At 49.6% G+C, this 19264-nt stretch overlaps 6 protein-coding genes across 6 annotated transcripts; 2 read left to right on the top strand and 4 right to left on the bottom strand.

The window, feature by feature from the left end:
• Positions 1-313: 313 nt before the first annotated feature.
• On the bottom strand, positions 314-2293 carry FPRO_10750 (uncharacterized protein; the record flags this gene model as incomplete). Its single annotated transcript, XM_031231747.1, has 1 exon — positions 314-2293. One exon carries the CDS (start codon positions 2291-2293, stop codon positions 314-316), a length of 1980 nt encoding a protein of 659 aa, XP_031081753.1.
• Positions 2294-2974: 681 nt separating this feature from the next.
• On the top strand, positions 2975-3800 carry FPRO_10751 (putative VPS21-GTP-binding protein; the record flags this gene model as incomplete). The annotated part of the gene is made up of 3 exons (XM_031231748.1): positions 2975-3052; positions 3113-3176; positions 3235-3800. The coding sequence occupies 3 exons, from the start codon at positions 2975-2977 to the stop codon at positions 3798-3800; spliced, it is 708 nt and encodes a 235-aa protein (XP_031081754.1).
• A 1210-nt stretch (positions 3801-5010) lies between these two features.
• Positions 5011-8032, top strand: FPRO_10752 (uncharacterized protein; the record flags this gene model as incomplete). The annotated part of the gene is made up of 5 exons (XM_031231749.1): positions 5011-5051; positions 5110-5219; positions 5279-5610; positions 5668-6061; positions 6126-8032. 5 exons carry the CDS (start codon positions 5011-5013, stop codon positions 8030-8032), a joined length of 2784 nt encoding a protein of 927 aa, XP_031081755.1.
• Positions 8033-8976: 944 nt separating this feature from the next.
• Positions 8977-12283, bottom strand: FPRO_10753 (uncharacterized protein; the record flags this gene model as incomplete). The annotated part of the gene is made up of 5 exons (XM_031231751.1): positions 8977-9016; positions 9069-9231; positions 9290-11753; positions 11879-12065; positions 12204-12283. The coding sequence occupies 5 exons, from the start codon at positions 12281-12283 to the stop codon at positions 8977-8979; spliced, it is 2934 nt and encodes a 977-aa protein (XP_031081756.1).
• Positions 12284-14143: 1860 nt separating this feature from the next.
• FPRO_10754 (uncharacterized protein) lies at positions 14144-15130 on the bottom strand (the record flags this gene model as incomplete). Its single annotated transcript, XM_031231752.1, has 1 exon — positions 14144-15130. One exon carries the CDS (start codon positions 15128-15130, stop codon positions 14144-14146), a length of 987 nt encoding a protein of 328 aa, XP_031081757.1.
• Positions 15131-17606: 2476 nt separating this feature from the next.
• Positions 17607-19027, bottom strand: FPRO_10755 (uncharacterized protein; the record flags this gene model as incomplete). Its single annotated transcript, XM_031231753.1, has 4 exons — positions 17607-18412; positions 18465-18543; positions 18594-18850; positions 18901-19027. 4 exons carry the CDS (start codon positions 19025-19027, stop codon positions 17607-17609), a joined length of 1269 nt encoding a protein of 422 aa, XP_031081758.1.
• Positions 19028-19264: the final 237 nt, after the last annotated feature.

Genomic DNA, 19264 nt, shown 5'->3' on the forward strand with positions numbered 1-19264 from the left:
GAACATTGTCGGACGTGTCCATCTTAACCGTGGGGGGAAGGAAAATTGTGTTTTAAGTACTTGAGATACCATCATACCCGTCATGCTCATTTAGAGATGAGTTGACATTCGTTTGCCAAGAGATGAGATAATTCGCCAAGAAATCAAAATTTCTAAAACTCTTATTGAAATGTGCACCTTGCTTTTGTGATGGGATGGGCCCAACTCTTCTACTTGAAAAAAACAGCCTGAGGTAACTAGAAATACAATATGGAACGCCTGGTTTTTATTATGCTATCGCAGTGGTATCTTGATTGATCCCCCCAACACCCTTCTATTCCTCAGCTGTGGTGGTAGAAGCATTCTTCTTGCTCTTGGATCTCTTTCGCTTCTTCTTCCTCTCACCAACATCGCCTACCACGTTATCCTCCTCGCCATCTTCTTTCTTGTGCTTCCTCTTCTTATCACTCGCGGGCTCGATCACGGCGCCACCAGCGTCTTCATCGGCAGAGATCAAGCGCTCGAAGCCATATGTAGGACCGTCGCGCTCATACTCCTTTCCAAAGATCTCACGACGCCACTGGCGTAGACGAGCCTTCTTACCGAGACGCTTCTTGTCTTTGCGCTTCTTTTCCTGGTCGCGGAAGGTGGCAAGTTTCTTGAGCCCAGCATAGTCGTTGAGGGCAGCGTCGGAGGGAGCGAGGAGAATATCGCGCGCGGTCATTCCAAAAGATTGGGGGGAGGTCTCGCGGTAGCGGAAAGGAGCATGAGATGATTGCTTGAAGATGGCATGGTCGGTAAGCTCAAGTTTGGAGTCTACAAGAGCCTCAAGCTTGGCGCGCTCTTGACGAGCCTGCTTCTGTGACTCCTTACGGGCCTTCTTGTGATCTGTCTTGCGCTTCTTTGAGGCCCGGCCATCCTCGCCCTCGTCCTCGTCTTCGTCACCCTCACCCTCCTGGGCGTCACCTTCGACATCACTCAGGCTAATGTTTGGCTTCTTTTCATCGTCCTCGAAATCTGGAATGATATCCTTGATGTCGATATCGTCATCCCATTTTGGCTTCTTGGGATGCTTGGACTTGTTCTTTCCGCCTTCTTGTTCCTCGTCCTCTGATGCTACAGCATCGTCTTGTTGAGCATAGTAATCGTCACCAAATCTCTTCTTCATCTCCTCTTCCCACTTGTCATCCTCCCATGCGTCGTCGAGGAACTTGATCCAGTCCTCATCGGTGAGATCCTTGCCCGCATTGCCAGCTGTGCGCTTGATCTTGCGCAGCCTTTCCTGGGCCTCATCAAGCTTGAGCTTCTTTAGACGAGCCTTCTCCTCACGCCTCTCCTTCTTCTCGGCCTCCTTGCGCTCACGTTCAAGTTCACGTTGACGCTTGCGGCCAGTCTTCTCCTCACGTCTGACTGACTTGGCTGCGGCAACATCACGAGCATATGATCGAAGAAATTCGTTGCTCCGCTCCGGGTCCTCGAATCGCAAGTTATAAGCCTGTTCAAACTGATCGGCGCGGTCATCGTCATCCTCTCCTTCATCCGACTCGAACGCTTTCCAGTTCGAACCATCTGGAGGAACCCAGGCACGCGCGCTCATGAAATTCGATAAGAAAGTCTCAGGATTCTTGTCGGCGTTGGCAACATCCACCTCGGTGATGGCCATGGCTGCTTTGCGCGAGGGGTGCACACCATTTGAGTCCGCCTTGTCCGCCTCCTTTCGCTTCATGAAACCGCCGTCCTCGTCGTCAGAGTTGTCATTGGCGGCAGCATGCATCTCAGCCACGATTGAATTCTTGAGAACATCTTGTTCCTGGTTGTAGGTCATGGGCACATACTCGTCGGCATCCTCGGCACCAGTGTCACCCCGCATGTACTTTTCTCGGTGGTAATCCTTCAAGTAGACCGGCTTTTCCTTCTTTTCCTTCTGGGTTGCTGTGGCGGTGGGGTCATCGGGCTTGTAGAAGGTCACTTCCTTGTCGTAGACCTTGGGATCCTTGTTTCGAATGGCTTGGAGAGTGGCAGAGATCTGGGCGTCGAGATCTTCAGTCGCAAGAAAGCCATCTTCATCCTCCTCCTCGTCAGACGAGGACGACTCGTCGTCGTCATTGTCTGGCTGCTTCCCTGTATTCTTGAACTTCTCTTCTAGTCTTTGTCTCTCTTCCCGTTTCTTGTTGTGCTCGAAACGACGGGCAAAGTCCTCGTTCACCTTGAAGCCGGTCGTGGCAATAGCGGCGCCTCCATCTTCTGATTCAGAGTCGCTATCATCGAGGAGGGTGAGCTTGTTGTTTTTGGGATCCTCAGTGGACTTCCCCATAGTGTAGATAGTTCTTGGTAGCAAGCAAGGGATTAACTAAAGAAGCAATTGATCATGCGTTGAGAGAAATGAGTGTAAGAAAAAGACTGCAACAAGCGACGCTATCTTTATCAACAAGATCCAATTAGAGCTTCCATGCGCTTGTATCAACTTTTTTTTTCTGCCGACTTGGAAAGTTGGCGGGGAGTCGGAATATGGTGAAATATTAAACCGATGGAGCATTGATATCGGCCAATGAAAAGCTGTTCTTTTCTTAGCTGCCTTGAGTGCTAGAGACGGCTGCATGTGGCTTCGTCATCAGGGAACCGAACTGACCAACCCCGGCCACTGAAAGCCTCTAGAAGAGCGCCTGGAATTGGGCCCTTGGCCACTACGGCTGCTACCTCCTTAGGTACACTCCATGCGGGTGCTTCTACAGGCCAGTACCGACTCGACTGACCTCCACTACTAAAGCTTGCGGTAACTCGACCTTTACTTACTGACGTCGCGTCTTTAACTACCTCCTCTGCCCCAGGCGACTTTCATCAAATCCATTAGCCTCCTGATAATCGTTCTGTCTTTAATAACCCCGTCTACGCTACGTGTTCGCCTTTTTACGACGACATCGATCTTCCGACTTGCCTCAACCATAAAGAAACTACTTCGTCCAACTTGACCTCATCTCCGAGCGATCCCGCAATCATGGCCGACTCTGCCAACGCCCCGAAGCCCAGCAGCAGCGTCAAGTTGGTGCTTCTTGGTGAAGCCGCCGTCGGAAAGGTGCGCTTGAACAACCACATGCTGCGAAAGCATCTCCTGGTATACTAATTGAGCTGATAGTCGTCTCTCGTTTTGCGCTTCGTTAACAACGACTTCCAAGAAAACAAGGAGCCCACTATTGGTGGTATGTATCTTGGGCCTCCCCAGTCCTTCTATTACGTCGCTCACAGTTGCGTCAACAGCCGCTTTCTTGACCCAAAAGTGTAATCTTCCCACAAGGACAATCAAATTTGAGATTTGGGATACCGCCGGCCAGGAGCGCTTCGCCTCACTGGCTCCAATGTACTACCGAAATGCTCAGGCCGCTCTCGTCGTTTATGATCTCACCAAACCTACATCCCTGATTAAAGCCAAGCACTGGGTCGCAGAGTTGCAGCGCCAAGCATCTCCCGGCATCGTTATCGCACTGGTTGGCAACAAGTTGGATCTTACGGGTGACTCTGGCGCTGCTGCTGATGGTGAAGATGGTGAGGAAGGTGACGACTCTGGCGACGCACGCAAGGTTCCAACAGAAGAGGCTCAGGCATACGCGGAAGAGGAAGGTTTACTATTCTTTGAGACCAGTGCCAAGAGCGGGCATAACGTCACCGAGGTTTTCACAGCCATCGCAAACGCCATACCCGAGACGTCATTGAAGAGTGCCAGAGGAGCTGGCGCATCGAATGCTGCCAGCCGGGCAGGCGAGGAGCAAAGAGTGAATCTAGGTGGTCCCAAGGATGTTGGCGCTAAGGACAGTTGTGCTTGCTAGACGTCGCCAAGTGGTTTATGGGTCAATGAGGGTGAGAGGATGAGAGGATGAATTGGAGGTGCACACGACAATTTATTTTGTTGCACGTTATGCTGCCCTTTTCCTGCCAACCCTTTACTTGGGATTGATACTGAGGAGAGCATGGGGGTTGACTCTGCGGTTTTTTATATTTCTTTTCCTGTTACTACCTAGCTGATTTTTTTTTCGTTGCGGCATGTATGGACAATTAGTGGTCTTGTCTATCTCTTTCTCGTAATAGCAAAACTGATGGACTGAGTATACATCACTTTCAAAAGGGTTTGGGAAAGAGTTTCTGTATCAGGAACTACTACTAAGGTGCCTGTGTACCTTTTGTATGCTCTTATGTGTGCTCTACCTAACAATATCAGTCGCTAGCCTAACCCAAACAATGACTCATTAATCGGGTTTCACTTGTTCAAGTCCTCTGCAAACACAGTAAATTAAGTCTCTATGATTCAGTGTTATTATTGTATCTGAGCGCTCTGTTAGTAGTTGTCGATTATTTCAGCTCATCTCACGTCTCAGTATGGGTTGCGATAATTACTCGACCAATCCGCAATTCAGCACTCTTTGTGATCCGGCCTTTGCCCGTTAGCCCACTAAATCCTATCCTCCTCCTTGATATGTACAAGTATTCGATACTTATTCATTTCTTACTGCTATGGTTACGTACCAGGCAGGCATGTCAATGATCTTATTAGTAGTCACGTGATCATTATCGGATTATGCCGCCTCTACGTGTTGGGCTTGGCGTGTGCCTGTGACCCACTCCTTTTACACGATTTTGAACCTCATCAGAGCCCTTGAGCAGCCCAGTTGCTGTTGGCCTTTGCGTCAGAAGCAAACAGGTCTAGCTTCTCTCTTTATACTAATCATTTTCTTTTCTTCACTGTTCTTTGACCGAGTTGAATTACTGCATAAGTATCTACCTTTACTTAGCTCACCTAGTAATTCCCTAACGTCGCGCCAATCGATCACAGTGACTGTGATTTCGTTGCACCAGGACCATTGAAAAAGATCGGCCTTGCTGCATATCTGCCTGAGCAAAACCTCTTCCTCCTCTGCTCTCCTCTTGTCTTTCTCCCATCATTTCTTACAACACTCGACCTTCCCATGACGCTTCTTCTGCTATCTTAGGCTCTGTCCTTGGTTTGGGGGCTGCTTCGTCACAGATCAGCAACACTTCGCCATGGCATCAACGATCACGGAAGCTCAGGCGGAGCTGATTCGGTATGTTACACAGCCTTGAAAGACCGCGCCAACGCGCAAGCTAATGCCCCTTTTGCAGGTCACTTGCGCCCGACGATATTCCAATCAAGCTGCGATGCGCGATCTGTAGTAAGCTCGCGGTCAACGCCTACCGTCTTCCTTGTTGCGAACAGGCAATATGCGAATCATGTACGCGATTGGTCCCTACAAGCTCGCCCACTACATCCTCGTGCTAACACTGCGTCAAGGTCAATCCAATCTACCCGCGTCGTGTCCTGTTTGCGAACACTCACCCTTGTCCGCCGAGGACTGCAATCCCAACAAATCATTGAGAACCACAATCAGGGTCTTCCTGCGCACTGCGGAGAAGAAACGCGAGGCAAGCCGACCGAAGGAAGACAAGGACTCGGAACCAGTGACGCCAGTTGAGGCGCCTGAACAGAATCTCGCTACAGCCGAAACATCTGCCATCGAGACACCCATAGAACAGATTTCGGGGGGCGACGCGCCATCCTTAGTACAGGTCCATAGCGCCGACAAAGTTAATGAAGGCGGCGCCCCTGCTCCACGCGGAGTCCAGGTACTTGAATTTTCTGGTTCTCGTCAAGGGCCTTCCACTAACATCTTTCTTCCAAAGGAGAATATTACTCATCATGACGACACTCCTGCTGCTGAGAGTCCACGGCAAGTTGAGGCAGGTGATGCTCAGGGCGCACCTGCCGAGGGCAGCACAGAGGACGCGCCCATCGAACACTCTGACGAACAAACTCTGACACAAAATGGTGAAGGAGGAATCAACGGCACCGGCGAAGAACACGAACAACAACAAATGGAGGCAGAAAACGACGAAGATCAAGACCAAGACCACGACCACGACCACGACCAAGAGAAGCCTGACTCCGATTCAATGAATGGCAACTTTCCGAGTGGCTCATTCTCTAACTCTGGTGGTGACTTCAACCAGATGCAGATGATGATGGCCATGCAGAACGGAATGACGCCAAACTCTTTCGGTGGCTTTCCCATGATGGGTAAGTTTACAGTGAAATGAATCAGCGCACACGTGACGGTAAATACTGACGTGTATGTCTGCAGGTATGCCGGGCATGGGCATGGACCCAATGACGATGCAGAACATGTACATGAACGGTGGCTTTCAAGGCATGGCAATGAACGGCATGGGCGGTTTTGGAGGTGGATTTGGCCAAGGCTCCAATAATAACTGGAACGGTTCACAGTCGTGGAATTTCGACCAGAATAATTACAATCAAAATGGTCCTGGCATGGGAACTGGTGACTTTGGAGGCTTTAACTCAGGATTCCAGACAGGATACAATCAAGGTAATTATGGTCAATTCAATGACTATCGCCGCAACACTTTCGGACGTGGTCGAGGCCGTGGCCGTGGGTACTACGGAGGATATGGCCGTGGAGGTTACCAGTTCGGAGGCAACCCAAACTACCACGATCAGACTCAAGGCCAAAGCCAAGTCCCGCAGGTTGGGCCCGGTCAGAATGGTCAGAACGGTGTCGGTCAGGGTGATGGCCAGCAGCAAGTTGATGAAAGTGGCCAACCTATTCAGGGCGATAGCACTGAAGGGCCTGCTGATGCTGGACAAGCTGATGGATTCAGTGAGGCCATAGGCAATGTGGATGCCGCTACCGGTGATGCTTCCTCTACAACACGTAATACGGGACCTGGAAACTCAGCCCCTTCTCAGGGTAATGTTTCCGGTGCTGTTCGTCCAGTTGCAGCCGCTGATGTTCCTTTGAATGCGCCTACTGGGCCCAAAGCTATGAGACAGGGGCTCCCTAACACAAGTCTACATCATCTTCGAGCACGCGGTTACCAGGTGGGAAGTGAAGTCCCTCCCTCTAAACCGATTGGAGTGAGGGATAGCCCAGCAGACCGAGGCCGATCCCGGTCCCGGTCCAGGAGTAGTTCTCCGGCTCCAGTTCCTGCTGACGCTCGTGAAGAGGACAAGGATCGTGAGTCCCGTCATGGGCAGAGCAAAGAGCGACCTCGCGATCAGGACAAACGCGACCGGGACCGAGACCATGACCAAACAGGATCAGCATCTCGAACCGTCAGCAGAAGTCGTAGTCGCAGCAGGGGACATCGAAGCTCCCGTCGGCGTAGGCGTCATCGCTCAGAGTCTGTTGAGGATGAAGGCTATGATGACGATTCGCGACGCAAGAAGCATAGAAGCCGGCGTCACTTTCACGATGATGAAGAGTCTCCACGGTCCAAGGATAAGGATAAGGATGAAAAATATACTGACCGAAACCGTTCCGCATCACCAGCTGAATCCAAAAGATCCAGCCACCGCAGCCGTCGAGATAGAGACTCAGACAAGCGGAGGGATCGAGAAAAGGACAAAGATGACGATCGCAAAAGGTCTAGCCACCGCCCCTCGCACCGGGATAGAGACTACGACCGCGACCGGCGTCGGGAAAAGGACAGAGATCGCAGTGACAAAGATCGGAAAGATAAGGATCGCAAAGATCGACATCGGGATAGGGACCGACGCGATCGCGACCGCGACAGAGAGAGGGAGAAGGATAGGGACAGGGAAAGTGGCAGGGACCGAGACAGAGAACGGGATCGCGATCGCGATCGAAGTTCGAGATACAGCAGCAGACGCGAGTCGATCGATGCTGGAGACACGAAGCCTATCTCTGGTTCTCGCGGGCACGACACGAAAGTGAAAACTAGCTCGTCGATTCGCACCGAGCAGTTGGGAAAGGACCCTCACACGCTCGAGCGCGAGGCCCGAGATCGCGAGCGTTTGCTTAAAGAAGCGCAACGTATCGCAGGTATGGCGGGTTGGAAACGCAGCCGGGGCGATGACGGCGACGATGCAGGATCGCGCAAAGGCCGTCGGACGGGCTCGTCAACGTCTGCTGCTGCATCACGTCGAAGCGAAGCCATCAATGGTGGCGACGAAGAGGAGAGAATGAGAAGACTCGAGGCTGAAAGGGAGGGTGATCGATGGGGTTAGAAACTCAAACGGTCTTCCAAGAAACGTGCCTCTAAGTTTGATAAGACAATGAAAGGCATGTTCTGATCATTTCTCATTCCACCTTGATCTTTACGCTTTACTTACAAGATGGGAGCAACATTTACTCTCCTTTTGTTTCTTCACTATCAGGTGTTGGCGGCCGATGCATTATGCGGAACTAAATCTTTCATGTATGAGTAGCTAAAAAAGAAAAGAAGGGGGAAAGTGTTGTGGCATTAAAATCAGAATCACTTACACGAGTTTTCATCGGGATACCAGCTTAGGTTAAGCTGAGCGACGGGGAGCGGGGAGCGGGGAGCGGGGAGCGAGGAGCGAGGAGCGAGGACCAAGGAGCAAGAGACTTGAAAATATGTTTGCAGGTTAGAGGCAGCAGGGTCTTGCTTGACAGTTTTGCAGGTATCGTGAATCGAATCCTGTCTTGAAATGAAAGGCGCTCTTGGAGTCATTATATAAAGTCAGCTTTGAAGTGAGATCAGTACCTAGGTGATAAGTCTATCCACGAGTTATGCGTGGAATCAACCTTGCGTGTATTGCATAACGACAAGCAAGGCAGTCGTCAGTATAGCCGTCACTGGGACATAATAAGAAAAGTCTTGGATGCGTATGGATGCCAGCACTGCCTTAAGAAGTCTTGCAGTATATATTCATCCCCTAATTCTACTTCCCTCCCTCCATTCTACCACGTAATGAAAAATCCCACACTGCTTCCTATCCTCCTCACCATGCGCAGTCATTAGTTGTCGTATAAAACTCACATCAGTAAGTGTTTCGGCTATTCGGCCATATCTATATCATCCGCAGCGCCGTCTCATATGCCCCCGGAATTATACCAATGCTACTCCTAGCTCTTGAATTTTTCTCTTATGCATTTGAAATCAACTAGTTATCCCCTGCCTATCGAGTCTTTTCTGTGTTGAACTTGTCTAGTAGATACCCTGTGTACGATATTGGAATGTGTCATAGCTGAGACAGGTCAATACGCGGTATTTGAAACTCAGAATGAGGTTTGACTTACAGTCGAGTGTAGTAACTGCCAAATGATTTGGCAACGAGATCATCGACAAAATGTTCCGCTTCCTCGGCGCTCAGGTGAAGCTGGAACCTCTGTCGAAGCGTATTCGTCACTTGAGCGATGCCAACTGCAAAGCAGGGCATCCTGGAATCATGTCCCATCATCGCTACCAGGTCAATGATGTTGTCTGCCGAGCGACGCAAAGCTTAACGCAGTATTAGCACAGTTCTTAACATCGTATTTCTGGTGTAACTTGCCTTGAAATGCTTGCTTGCAAAGTCTCTTGTAGTCTTCAAAATCGGGAGAAAGTGGTCCACCCAAAACATCGACATACTCATGCGTTAACTTGAACGGCGCCGCCTCAAACCCAACTGAGCCAGGCGAGTTGGAAAGCATAAAGCCAAAGTCGATATGGATGATATGGCCCTCGCTGTCCACCAAGACATTACCGTTGTGTCTGTCCTTGAGTTGGAGGACGTAAGAGATGATACTGTATGCCGCCAGTGACTTTTTGAACGCATCTACACCAGCCTGGAACTCTTTGCTATCAGGTTTGCCAAAGGCTTTGAGAAAATGGTCTCTCAGTGTCGCAATGCGGTTACGAGGGTTCTGACCAGACTCAACGGAGGCCAACGTTAGACTTCGCTTCAGCGAGTGGAGGGACACACCACTCGTGATGGTTTCGATCAGACCCGACGACTCCCCAGTCACTAGTATTCGCATACGTTTGACCCAGACATCAGTGCCGGCATCAACCCAAATTTTATGACACACATCGATCAGCTGGCAAGCAAATGCCTCTTGTCGAAGATCAGCTCCTGTCTTGACGATGACACTGACGAGATCCCAATTCTTCATCCAACCATAAGGCGATGATTTGCGAATTCGTTCCTTCTTAGCTTCCCAAGCTTCACCAAAGACGGCCGCACTAGGGTCATCACGATCTCCACGCCGTTGGACACCACCAGTCTTGATATCGTTCTCCATACGCTCACGCCCTGCACTAGCGTTCAGGTTCGGGTCGATCTGCACGTCTTCCTCCAGGTCAGGGTTGTGTACAGGGATCGGCGTTGTGCTAGCTTTGGCCATGATTGTGTCGAAGGTTGGGCCTTGCTCGTCAACATCGAAGCTCTTCTCCTCAAGGCTCTGCATGCTCGCGATGATCTTAGCTCTGATAGCAGCTACTTCCTGCTTTGGGCGCTTTCCGCTGGTGGCTTCCAGCTGTGCAAGCATCTGAGAAGCAGTTCGCATGTGCGTGGCTAAGGCACCGAAGTCAGGCTGGTCAGCTGGTGCACTTCGCTGAATAGGCATGGTCATTCTTCGTGAAACGGGTCCTGGGCTGTTCGATCGCGAAGTCCCTGTGCCCGATGATCGCGGCGTTGTCAAATCCAATGTCGAGGAAGATGTTGTAGCTCCGCTTGGCAGACGCTGAGCAGTATGGTTCTGCGCTGGTCTCGAAGAGACTCTAACCGGCGACTCATCTATACCCTTCAAAAGTGGCGAACTACCCAGATCGCCGGAAGCAGGTTCAAAGACACTGTCTAGAAGAGGCTCTGGCGCCTTTACAGTGGGGGAGAGGCGAGGTGAGTCAGAAAGATCGAATATACGCTTTGCGCGAGCGCTACCTCCCAGTAAGCTGTTAAGGAGTCGGTCATTTTCGGGTTGGTCAGGGTCAAAAGAGAAGTCATCTCTCAAAACCTCTACCATGATCAGATAAGGGACCTTCTCGGCACTATTGAGCACTGTTGCTTCAGCAGGGTTCACACGAACGATACGATGATGGCGGCTCTTCCCAGGCGATCCATTAACCAGAGTTGGGGGGCAAATGACGGGAATGTCAATCTCAGCAGGTAAATCCTGTGATATTAAAGCCAATTCGGCTCGCAATGCGCTCATTCGAGCGGGTTTAGGGACCAGTACTAATCGGTTCGAGATGCCTTCCAGGGCCGTCAAGAATTGTGTTTCTGACCTGAAATAATGTTGTCTCAAAAGTCTCGTCTTCTGCACTGGCGACATGTCGCTAACAGTAAGGACTACTTTTGCGTGGTGCGAATGCCGTCGGGTTGCGTTCTCGACCGGGCGTTGCGCATTGCCTGCTGAGTTTGGGGTCGTTGGTCTGGTAGTAGGTTGAGCTGATGGCAGTGGAAGAGATGACGTGCTGAGCTTCGCTTCCAGTGATCTCAGCTCAAGAGCGGATGGCCGAGTCGTCCCAGCTGGTGTCTTTGACCTTTGGGTCGGAATAATCACCGAAGGCGGTCGAGGACTGCGCGCAGGCTTGGGCGAAGAGTCTCTTGACCCTTTAGGATCTGGTGCACTAAAGGTCCGTCCATTATCTCGGGCACGCCGCGATCGCGAGTTTCCGACGGTAACTGTGCGAGCCCTCGTGGGCTTGGGGTTCTCCTTCGGTTCCTGCGTTTCATTGGTGATGGGTTGAGGTTTGCGAGCTTGGGCGACTGCGAGAGGGCCAGCCCATTGAGGGAACATGGGCAGCGCAATACTAGCAAGAACAAAACTAGAAAGTACCGTGACTGGTAAGACATTTTCCGTGATCTTTTCATGACGAGCGGTATCAGCAAGTCCAAAGACAATGTGCTGAACCTTGTTGTAGACACGGCGACATGTCTGAAACGAGTCGGATTGCGGATTCGAGGAGAGATCGTGAAGATATGTCTGAAAGAGCCAGAAGGTCTGCGCACTCAATTGTCAGTTCTCTTTTCGCCATATCCCAGTCGATCATCGTTCCCATGACGCGGTGGCTCGCGCATTCCACCCCAAAGGGTTGTCGGTCGAATATCATCACCATCAAAACGTACCAGCAGCGCTGCTGTGACGGATTCTTCACACAAGTCCATCAAAAACTCTTCCAAAGCCATTGACTCATTATGCACGCTGATTATGAGGTGGCATAATTGCGGCAGAAAGAACTCAATATCCTCGTAGGGAAACTGGCGGAGCTTCTGGCAGAGAACATAGTGAATCCCCACGTGGTCGGCATACCGGCTGTTGCGACAGGTGGCATTAGCGATTGGCGACGTCGGAGAGGGCGGAAGAAGCGAGAATGAAGAGGCATGGCAAAAGTATACGGCGGCCAGTATCGCCGGCTTCTGTAGGACGTGCAGGAGTTTGTAGGAGACTCACGAGAGGTATGAGACGGGGAGAAAGGGGTTGGAGTTGAAGACGTCGGACTCGAGGAACCTCTGAAGCAAGTCCCACGACATTGGTTTTGGTTTACGCGGGGGAGCGAACGCCTGTAAGTGACAGCTGGCGGTTCGTCATCTAGGGTCTGGGCTAAGAATGAAGGAAGAAATACAATATTACGTGGCAGGAGAACGGGTGTGACGGAAGGGAGAGTCAATCAAGAGTCCATTCGCAAGAGTGACGACGGTTTCAAGCTGGTTGATGTTCGAGGTTGACGAAACCGTCCAAGCCCAAAGTCAGTGGAGGATGATTTGTTCTTCAGAAGATTTACAGGAGTCGTTGCGGATATTAGTGGATAATATTAGGGAGCCGGAACGGACAGCTCAGGCCTTGGCAGTGGATTGCAAGCTACCTGGGAGCTCTCACCTTCCATGGGCAGAGAAGTAATGGCGAACGATCGATAGCCCAATCAGAAAGCTCATTGAACCCCTGAGTACCTGGACCACGAGCAGGAGGTACAGGGGTTGCAATTTTATATATTGATTTCTATTAGCACTCTGGAGAAACTTGTGAATCCTCTTGAGTAGAACTATACCTAGATTTTGCGTTTATTGACTGATTTATAATCCCGTGCTGTTATTTTGACTACTAGACAGTTCATTGGGCAGGCACCAAACTCCACTCCTTATAATCTTTGGATGGTCTTAGTCTCTGGGCGTGGGCCTGAACCCTTTTGAGCAATTCGGAATGTTATCCTCCTTCTCTGTATGTTCCTTTTGAGACGTCAATGGCTCGTTAACCCACGCTTGAGTCCAGAGACCTCCTTTCTACTTACTAACGTTAGGTATGTCGTTATGATGTACTCCGTCATGAGGCTCTCTTGAGGAGGTAAGAAAACCAGGGCCTTCGATTCTACGTGATAATGAGACTAAAGTAAGTTGCTACAATATTGGGCGGGTTACTATAAACTTTGAAGCCGTTTTTATTAATTTTGTTTTAATATGTACTGAATGTTAAGGTCTCGAGTCTTCTTACCTATAGGGATCTCTGTAGTCATTATGTATGCTCAATTTCCAGCTCGTATTAAATGGTATTATATTTCAATGAGAAGTGTACTGACGTCAGTTCCACCTACGTCAGTGGTTGCGGTATTACACTAGGCTCTAGGGTAAGCATACCGGGAACATAATCCCCTTCATCTAGAGTTCCATTATCAGTTTCTGTTTAGTCAACAATATGGTCTGTGTGAAATTCGATATAGATTGTTCCTCTATGTTGGAGATGGTATGTTAAACGTGATTTGAGCTCCCACGGCGAAAGCCATCCAGCGTCGTCAACTTTAATCATAGGACAAGTAAACCACATATAGTTACAATTCAGCCACGGGAAAGTGTTGACATGATTGAGATCTGAGACCAGTTGACACAGTTGTAACTCTAACGCCAAAAGGAAGGATATCGGCAAAGAAACCAAGTCCTAGAGAGATAGACACTGAAATCACAATATGCCAAACTTCACCCCTAATTGCAGCCTATACATCGGGAACGTAAGGGTTAGATCGTGAACAAAGTTGAACTTAGAGACAGGAAGCAAGAGTCAAACCATACAGGGAATTCATAATTTAGTAGCCTGTAAGTGACAAAGGTGACAGCTTTAGCCGTTGTCCCTCTGTTTAAATTGCCGTGTAATCATGCTAACGTACTCGCCGAGATGCTTTGCAGCACAGGCAGTTGATATTGCACCAGTCCGCAAGCGCGCCAGTGCGCGCAAGCGTTTAAAATATCCAGTATGCCAAAAGTCCATGCGATGAATTGTCTTCAATGCGCCAAACTCCGGCTCGATGCGAGTCCCCACTAAACGCCTGCCATTTGATCATTATCCCTCATGACGCATCCCAAACCTTGTCAAGACAACATATAATACTCCATATTGAAAGCATATCACTGAGCCTTCTTTCTTCTGCCGCCACGTGTTCTCTTCTTGGGCTCTTCAATCTCCTCATCACTTGAGCTCTCCTGCTTGGTCTTTGATCTACTACCCTCCTTCTCGTTCTCGACGCGACTGACAATGTCACGAAGGAAATCCCACTGCTCATCGGCCTCGACTACATGTTTGAGCATTGGTGCTGTGACTCTCTTAGAACCCTTCTCCTTGGCCACGTCGGCGCTCTTCGTAACGAGTTGGATCATAAAAAGTTCAAGAGCCTTGCCCACAGCGATCGGGGTCTGCTGTGCAACCTTTCCAACCTCCTCATCAGCCTGCATAATTCGTTTGATCCTGGCAGTTGGAAACTTGGTTCGAACGGGGGATGGGTCGATAGCAGGCGCCGCAGGCGGCGCGGCTTTGCGCGGAGGCATATCTGTATCAAAAGGTATAGCGCCGAATGTCGAAGCGAGCTCTGTTGTGCCAGTTCCCACTAGTGGTGCGTAGGATGTGTCGTACGCAGCCGCGTTGGAAAGCGGAGTTTGCTCTGGATAGGCTTGGCCGTACGGCGCAGGTCGCGCCGGAGTGTGCTGTAGTGACCGTGTGTGTGAAGAGGCAAAATTATCCTCGAATCCGTTACCAGAAGAGGGGCGTTTGTCTGGTGAAGAATGGACGTAGGGGTCTTGGATTGAAGAATGTCGCGACCGGTAAGATTGATATTCCGGTCTTGTAGATCTTAGTTGTGATGATGCTTGCTGGTAGTCGACTTGTGGCCGGTACTTAGAATCAAATGTACCGCCGTTATTGTTAAAATTCAAGGATGGTGGAACATAAGAAGAAAAAGAAGTAGATCTGGTGTAGGTTGGGGACTCTGCTTTATATTCGTAGCCCGGGCTAAAGTGACTGTCAGGCTGTGGATGATGGAGCTCGTCCTGAGTGGGGCCACTTGAATAAAAGGAAGAGAGGTCCGGAGACTTTGGGGCATAGCTGTCGTCAGTCGACATAATAAATAATTTTTTCTGGTCCGCGGTGTTTGTAGCGGAATGATTAGGATTAGATAGGTATGGTGGGGCTTGCACGCCGAAGCGGCCGGGATAATATTGTTTTTGTCCAGCAGCGAACGAATAGAGACCCGTTGCAATGCAAACCCAGCCGGTCCTCTTTGATAGGTAGTGTTGTGGATAACGTAGATGCTTGGCAGTACAGTCGAATGAAATAACGGGGGTGATTCGAGAATAGGTAGGTAGTCAACACCAAGAATAAGAGAACGTCAGAACAAGTTTGGTACAGCGCCTCTGATGAACGTTTGTAGCAGAAGCTACTTTGTTTGACCAAAGACAATCAAAACCAAGTTGTGGATATCGAGGATGGATAAAAGCTTAATATCTGGCTTTATTTGTCGAGTTGTTTCTTTGTGCAAGTTGCTGTGCTTGTGGTTGGTTGGTCAGTTAAAAGGTATTTGTATAAGGTATCCAAGAATAGCAGGGAGTAGTATGATAAATGTAGGCAATATGGTGTCTAAGGAGAAACAAAGCGATCAAACTGAAGGAACGTCGCGTTCTTATTATATCAGACAAATCCAATGAACAAGACGGACCTGCTCACACTTGTCGGGTGCCAATAAGAACCGTGCGCAAAGTGAACAGGGGGAGTAAGAAGAAGAGGTTTAGCTCACGAATCAGCAAGCTCGAGCTCCCGTCTCGGACTGGGGTTGGGAATGACGATGTGATTGATGTGATGGTGGACTACAAAGTTGCCACATATAGGCTGGTAGGATAAGGGCGATGAAGTTGGTAGACAAGTATGGAGTAAAAGAAGACAAACAGCTAATCTACATACCTTTTTTAAGAACTAACTATTAACCTATAAGTGGAAGGGGTTGGTTGCAGTGCAGTGAGAGGGGCGGCGGGTTGCCAGGGGCTGTGTGTAAGACCCCTTGTTATTGAGATGGCCACCCGACAAAATCCCCTGTTGGATGGAGGTTGTACAATACGCGGGTGAAATGAGGCTCGGAAAGTAACAGTGCGCGTGTCAAACGACAAGGCAGAAATTGTTGAGCCTCAGGTAAGTAAGTTCACGTCGGTTAGTGATTGAGTTGATGATTACCACTGAGGTAGACTGAACACCTTAGTGAATAAAGGCTGAGATCTGAAAGGAGGTAATATGGAAACGGCGGCTTCGTTGGTAGATTATCGATTATCTTGTTTGAACCGACAATTCTTTTTTAGGTTGACAGAGAGTTTCAAGACGAGAGATGGCGTAAGTAAGTCTTTGATGAGTGCAACGAATAGCGGAGTAAGCGTAGGACCCCAGGAACGGAAAACAAGTAAAGCTTCTCAAGAATGTGGTCATGAATCGCTTTCGCAATGTTGATCAGGGGAGTTATTTGAACGTCAGCGTCAGAAGTTAGTTGGCAATCGTATTCGACACAGCGGCGGCAAATGGTGGTGGCGGGGGAAACGAGGGAATGCCGGGCGTTTATATGCACACATGGACGCAGCCTGCCCTGGACGCGGGGACTTGCTCTCTACCTGGGTACAAAGTGACTTCCACCCAAACCCCAAATCAGAGACGACGGCGTCTCAAGCTGATCCCTCAGATCGATAGGAACCATCCAGGGGGATCCTTCCCACGCCATGCATCCACTACGTACGTAGGTACTTTAAAAGTTTCAGGGCAGGAACGAGCTGGATATGCAGATATGGTACGTGCTTACCACGTGCGCCCCACACCGTAGTTCAGTATCATTTACACTTTACGCGTTTCTCAACGATACCTACTGCTACACTTGGGTACTAACGTTACTAACCTACCATCTCCAGGCAGTCTTATTAGTGGATAAGATGCGCTTCGTTTATAATATTAGTCACTCTTCCGTTCTCTAACCGACTTGCACATATCTCGAAGCTCGCGATGCAATGTTGGTTCTTTGACTGTGAGCTACCTTAGTAGCTATCCTCCTCAGCAGAGACCCATCACAGGTATTTCGTGTTCAGCCTCAAACATAACATAAACATGGCTGACGCTATCTGCTTTACAAGTTATGCCTAATATCAGCCGCATGTTCCACCTGCGCGCCTGTGGAGCCCATACCTGGGCCATTCTCCAACGAATATGCTGAAATGCAGCGCTGATTCAGATCCTAGAGTGATTGGCATGGCTAAGATGCCTTGTGGCAGCCCCAGGCGCTCACTTCAGGCTCCCATCATTGAGATGCACCCGCAACATCATCAGTGACCTACGGGCTGGCTCATGGACACGTCACCTCTGAACTTCAGCAGGCATCTTCAATCTCTACCTAGTGAGTTCCACTATTTTCCATCTGCATATCCTCTTCTGCCTTTGCTTCCTAGTGATGATACACGTTGAGCTTTAATCCCTGAGCCGGCCTGGTGAGGACGAAACCGAGTTTTGTACTATGGTTCCTGAATCACCAACTACGGGCCTCGTCTATGAAATTTTACTTGATCTAATCTGATTTTATACTCTATCCCCGTTCAGCGTACCCCATTCAAGCATTCGTCTTCTAATCTCCTTGACAGCAGCTCGAAGTCCTTGGAGCCTCTTATCCTCTGTACTGGATAGGAATAGTGAGGCTACTGGCCACGCATGAATCCCCCCGTCGAATTTCTGTCCTTCAGCTTGAATTCCAATTTTGGCTTGTCGCTTGAGAAATCCTTCAATATCCGGCGCGAATACTTCCTCTTCTCCAAAGACGATGAAGTATCCTCGTTCGGGACTGGCTGCTCTCCAGAGCCCCTCATCGACGCAGTCACCGGGGGAAGCCGGTTGCTGTTGGACCATGTTCTCTCCAGCATACTCATGTGCATATTTCCACAAGGTTCTCTTGTCCAAGAAATCACTTTTGGAGCTGTAGTGTAAATTGGACATCAGCGTTATCCACGGCGAAATCAGTGTAGCCATACGCGGGAGAGGCAGATGAGGTGGATCCGCATCCGAGAGGCTGCTCCGGATATTGACCTTGATGCCCTTCTTGTCTTGATTGCCAGCCTGAGCGCCCAGCTCGAGCAACAAGCTGAGAATCAGTGAGCCGCCAGCCGAATCTCCCGAAACGCAAATCTTGGATGCGTCTTGCACGACTTCAAGCACATGCTTGTAACCTTCAAGTGCCTCCAGGACCTGCCTTGGGTAAACTTGATCAGGCACCAAAGTATACTCGAGTGCAAATATTGCTGGGTTATTAAATCCAGCCTCAATAAGGAGGTGATGCCAGGCCATGAGGAATTCGAGATAAAAGTAACTTGAGCCCATCAAGAATCCACCACCTTGTGATAATCAGCAATGTGAGCACATGGTTAGTAACTGTTCCAAGCATACCGTGTGCATAGTAAAGGACAAAATCTGGACGATGTTCCGGTTGATGCATAATCCAAGTGCCCTTGGACTTGATATCTCCCTGCTGCAGTTAGTCACCGCATCACAGCCATAGCGAGAAATGAGACCAACTTTTCCTATGTGGTATTCCCTGTAGTGAACTGGAGATCTGACATAGCCATGGCGAAGCATGCGCCAGTGAATAAATGGTAACGCAACATATTTGCCGAAGAAGACTCGCCCAACCTTGGCGGGGATATTGGAGAAGGCATAGCGCACACAACGTATCACAAGATCCTCAAACACAGTAGCTGTCTGAGTAAACGCAAGTTGGCGAGTTGAATGAGTCAGATAGCGGTCAGTGACGAACTCATAAGGAAGTCGAATCACTATGTTGAATGAGTTAGACTGGCATGATATGTAGTGAGGGATTACCAACGGAGAAATGGTAGGGCCCTGAGACCCGTGAATAATGTCAAAAAGAATCCAGCGTGCCATATGAGTTGAGGTGCAAGAAACATAAGAAATACTCCACAGTCAACGAGGCTTACAGGACCAAGGATCATGACGAGAACGGCTTTTCTTGATGGCAGAGTCGTTTCATGAGGTGTGAAAGGGAATTACGGGTAGGTTTCCTCCCTCTAATTGAATGTCTTTGTGGCAACGATGATCGAAAGTTCAATTGGCTACAAATTGTAATCATATGGCTCCAATTAGCCCAGTTTGAGTTGATCGTAAATGGTCCCTGACGCGTTGAAGAAGATATGAGATGGATGATGGAGGGGGCTGACGTTGGTTCAATA

This window comes from Fusarium proliferatum (genome assembly GCF_900067095.1).
Source record: "Fusarium proliferatum ET1 genome assembly, contig: FPRO_scaffold005, whole genome shotgun sequence".
NCBI lineage: Eukaryota > Fungi > Ascomycota > Sordariomycetes > Hypocreales > Nectriaceae > Fusarium > Fusarium proliferatum.